At 32.7% G+C, this 2,447-nt stretch overlaps 1 protein-coding gene across 3 annotated transcripts in view; it reads right to left on the reverse strand.

Moving 5' to 3' along the window:
* The window catches only part of LOC105463030 (organic cation transporter protein-like), a 13,444-nt gene that overhangs the window by 2,336 nt on the left and 8,661 nt on the right, over nucleotides 1-2,447 (reverse strand). For all 3 annotated transcript variants that reach the window (XM_011710036.1, XM_011710039.1, XM_011710038.1), the window contains exons 6-7: nucleotides 1,153-1,463; nucleotides 654-966 (exon numbers count right to left, since the gene is read on the reverse strand). In XM_011710036.1, the coding sequence (XP_011708338.1) occupies nucleotides 654-966; nucleotides 1,153-1,463 (624 nt within the window). The remainder of the gene's footprint in view (nucleotides 1-653; nucleotides 967-1,152; nucleotides 1,464-2,447) is intronic.

Here is a 2,447-nt window from a genome sequence, read left to right on the forward strand (position 1 = left end):
TTCTAAAGACATGTATTATTAAAGCCTTAAAACGAATTTTGTATTACTTTTATTGTTTTCCTAAAAAAAATTCCTAAAGTTACCTATGATTTTTAGGCGCTCAAGGTGGTGTAACCCCTTAAGGGATTTCACCACCCCTGAGGTTTTAAAATGATGGAATCCTGTACACCGATTTAAAAAAACAGAAAAAAATGGATTTCGCAAGTAGCCCATTGCGCCGCCATTTTGTGCATAAAAAAAATTAAAAAATATTTTTTTGGTTTTCTATATATGTACAATAATGTCCTCTAAACAGCTTTTAAATAAAGTTATCTATTTACCCACAAAAAAATTCCAAACTTAGGTATCATTTTAAGACCTCAGGCGTGGTGAAACCCCTTAACAATTATACGATGAAACTTTTTTATGCTCACTAATTAGCTCTCCATTCAAATTTAGATCAACACTCAATAAATAGAAATATTTATTTCTAAACTCTTTAATGAATTTACTAAACACTTTAATAGATTTACTAAAAATAATGACATTATCAAGATCGATATAGTAAGAAAATTTTTAGTGCAAAATTGTTCCATTGATTATTGCAAAGCAAGAGGAGGCATTATAAAAAAAAAAACAACGATATATTATATTCATATGGTAAGATTTCTTACTGTCTGAGACAATAATTAAGAATAGACAGGCCACGCCGCTTATAGAATGACTGCAAATCAGGGTAATCCGTCGGCCTAATGTATTCATTGCCCACCAAGCGACAAAATTCCCAGGAATCTGTATAGCGCCGGACACTGCGAAATTAATGAAAATATCGCCACCGACCTGGCCGATGTACTGTGATATGCCAAACAAACCCATTCCGCAGACGATCCAATTGAAGAAGATAGAGAGCGACTTTACTCGCATGTTCGGCGTGCGGAGCAAGTCGAAAAACGAAGCTCTGTAATCCTGCGTAGATTTTCTAAGATTCTAAAATCAAATAAAAGCGAGTGTTTTAGCAAGTCAAAAAGAGTTCATATATAATATTTTAAATTGTGTGTAACAATGTTTCTTGGAAAATTTTTCTTCATCAACGATTACATTACATTACATATATTATTGGCTCTACAATTTGTTGAAATACATATTTCAACAAAAATAAATTGTAACCCCTACCTGGTGCAAACAGTGTTTCCTGACCACTTCGGGAATGTCTATATTTTCCACTTTATTAACGTCGACCGCCTTCTGCAATATCTCGCATACTTCCTTCTGTTTTCCCATAGCTAGCAACCACCTGGGTGATTCAGGTACTATCCACCAATAACTTAAAAGAACGACAGACGGAAGTGTAATGGCAATCTGTAGATGTTGCCAATGCCGAAACCAGAAGGCCAGTCCTGCCAGCGACATGTGGCCTAAACTGAATGGAATTTGATATAAAACAGTGATGGCGGCACGCCATTTTGTACCCACTATTTCCATACCTAAAAAAAATATTAAAGAAAATGGTTACAAGTTATTGATTTAAAGTAACATTTAAATTAATGTTATGAATAATACTGATTTTTATACAATAGGATACAGCTGGGTAATTTGGATAACAGTAAGCATTAATTTGCAAGAATTTCAGAAAAATAAGAGATTTTAAGATACATTTTATTATATTATTGTCTGATATAATGAAATGTATCTTAAAATCTCTTATTTTTCTGAAATTCTTGCAAATGCTTATAACTATTATTTAAATTACCCCACTATTCAAATTACTCCGCTATTAGAGTCCGAAACCACTTTCTTAGTTTTAGTCGAAACCGAAAACGAATATTTAGTTTTTATTCAATTTCGGCCGAAACCGAAACCGAAACTGTTGGATAAGTCTTACAAAAGTTCCATATAATGTTCAGAAAATTATAGAAAAATGTGTGAAATTTATATATATTTTTTTAAATAAGATTTTATAATATATCTTATTAATATTGTATTAAAATATTCTCATCTTATAACATAACTTCTCAAACGCTCGCCAGTGCGTTGCAAACCAGTTTCGGCTTACCGAAATTTTCTTTCTTAATTTCGGCCGAAACCGAAAACAAAACTGAAACCCTGATTTTTGACCGAGACTGGCCGTAACCGAAATCGAGACCGAAATTTCGGTCGGACTCTACGCTGTATCCTAAGTGTTAAAGTAGCCATGAGATTTTCAGGGACGGAGATTTCCTTATGGAGGGTATGGAGCTTTCCACATCTAGACATCCCGTGGGTGGGAAATTCCACACCCTGAATTCGGGGTATTTAAAAAAAAATTATTTTAAATAATTATTAAATGAGCTAATTCTTGCGTGATATCGAGATAAAATTAAAAGAAAAATATTCATATTTGTAAAGAAAAAATATGAAAAGAAATTAAATATAGAAATATATTTCGACGTTATTACAACAGAAGAGAAAATATTTATGTTATTACCCCC

Source organism: Wasmannia auropunctata, unplaced genomic scaffold, assembly GCF_000956235.1.
Source record: "Wasmannia auropunctata unplaced genomic scaffold, wasmannia.A_1.0 LD336092.1, whole genome shotgun sequence".
Classification (NCBI taxonomy): Eukaryota; Metazoa; Arthropoda; class Insecta; order Hymenoptera; family Formicidae; genus Wasmannia; species Wasmannia auropunctata.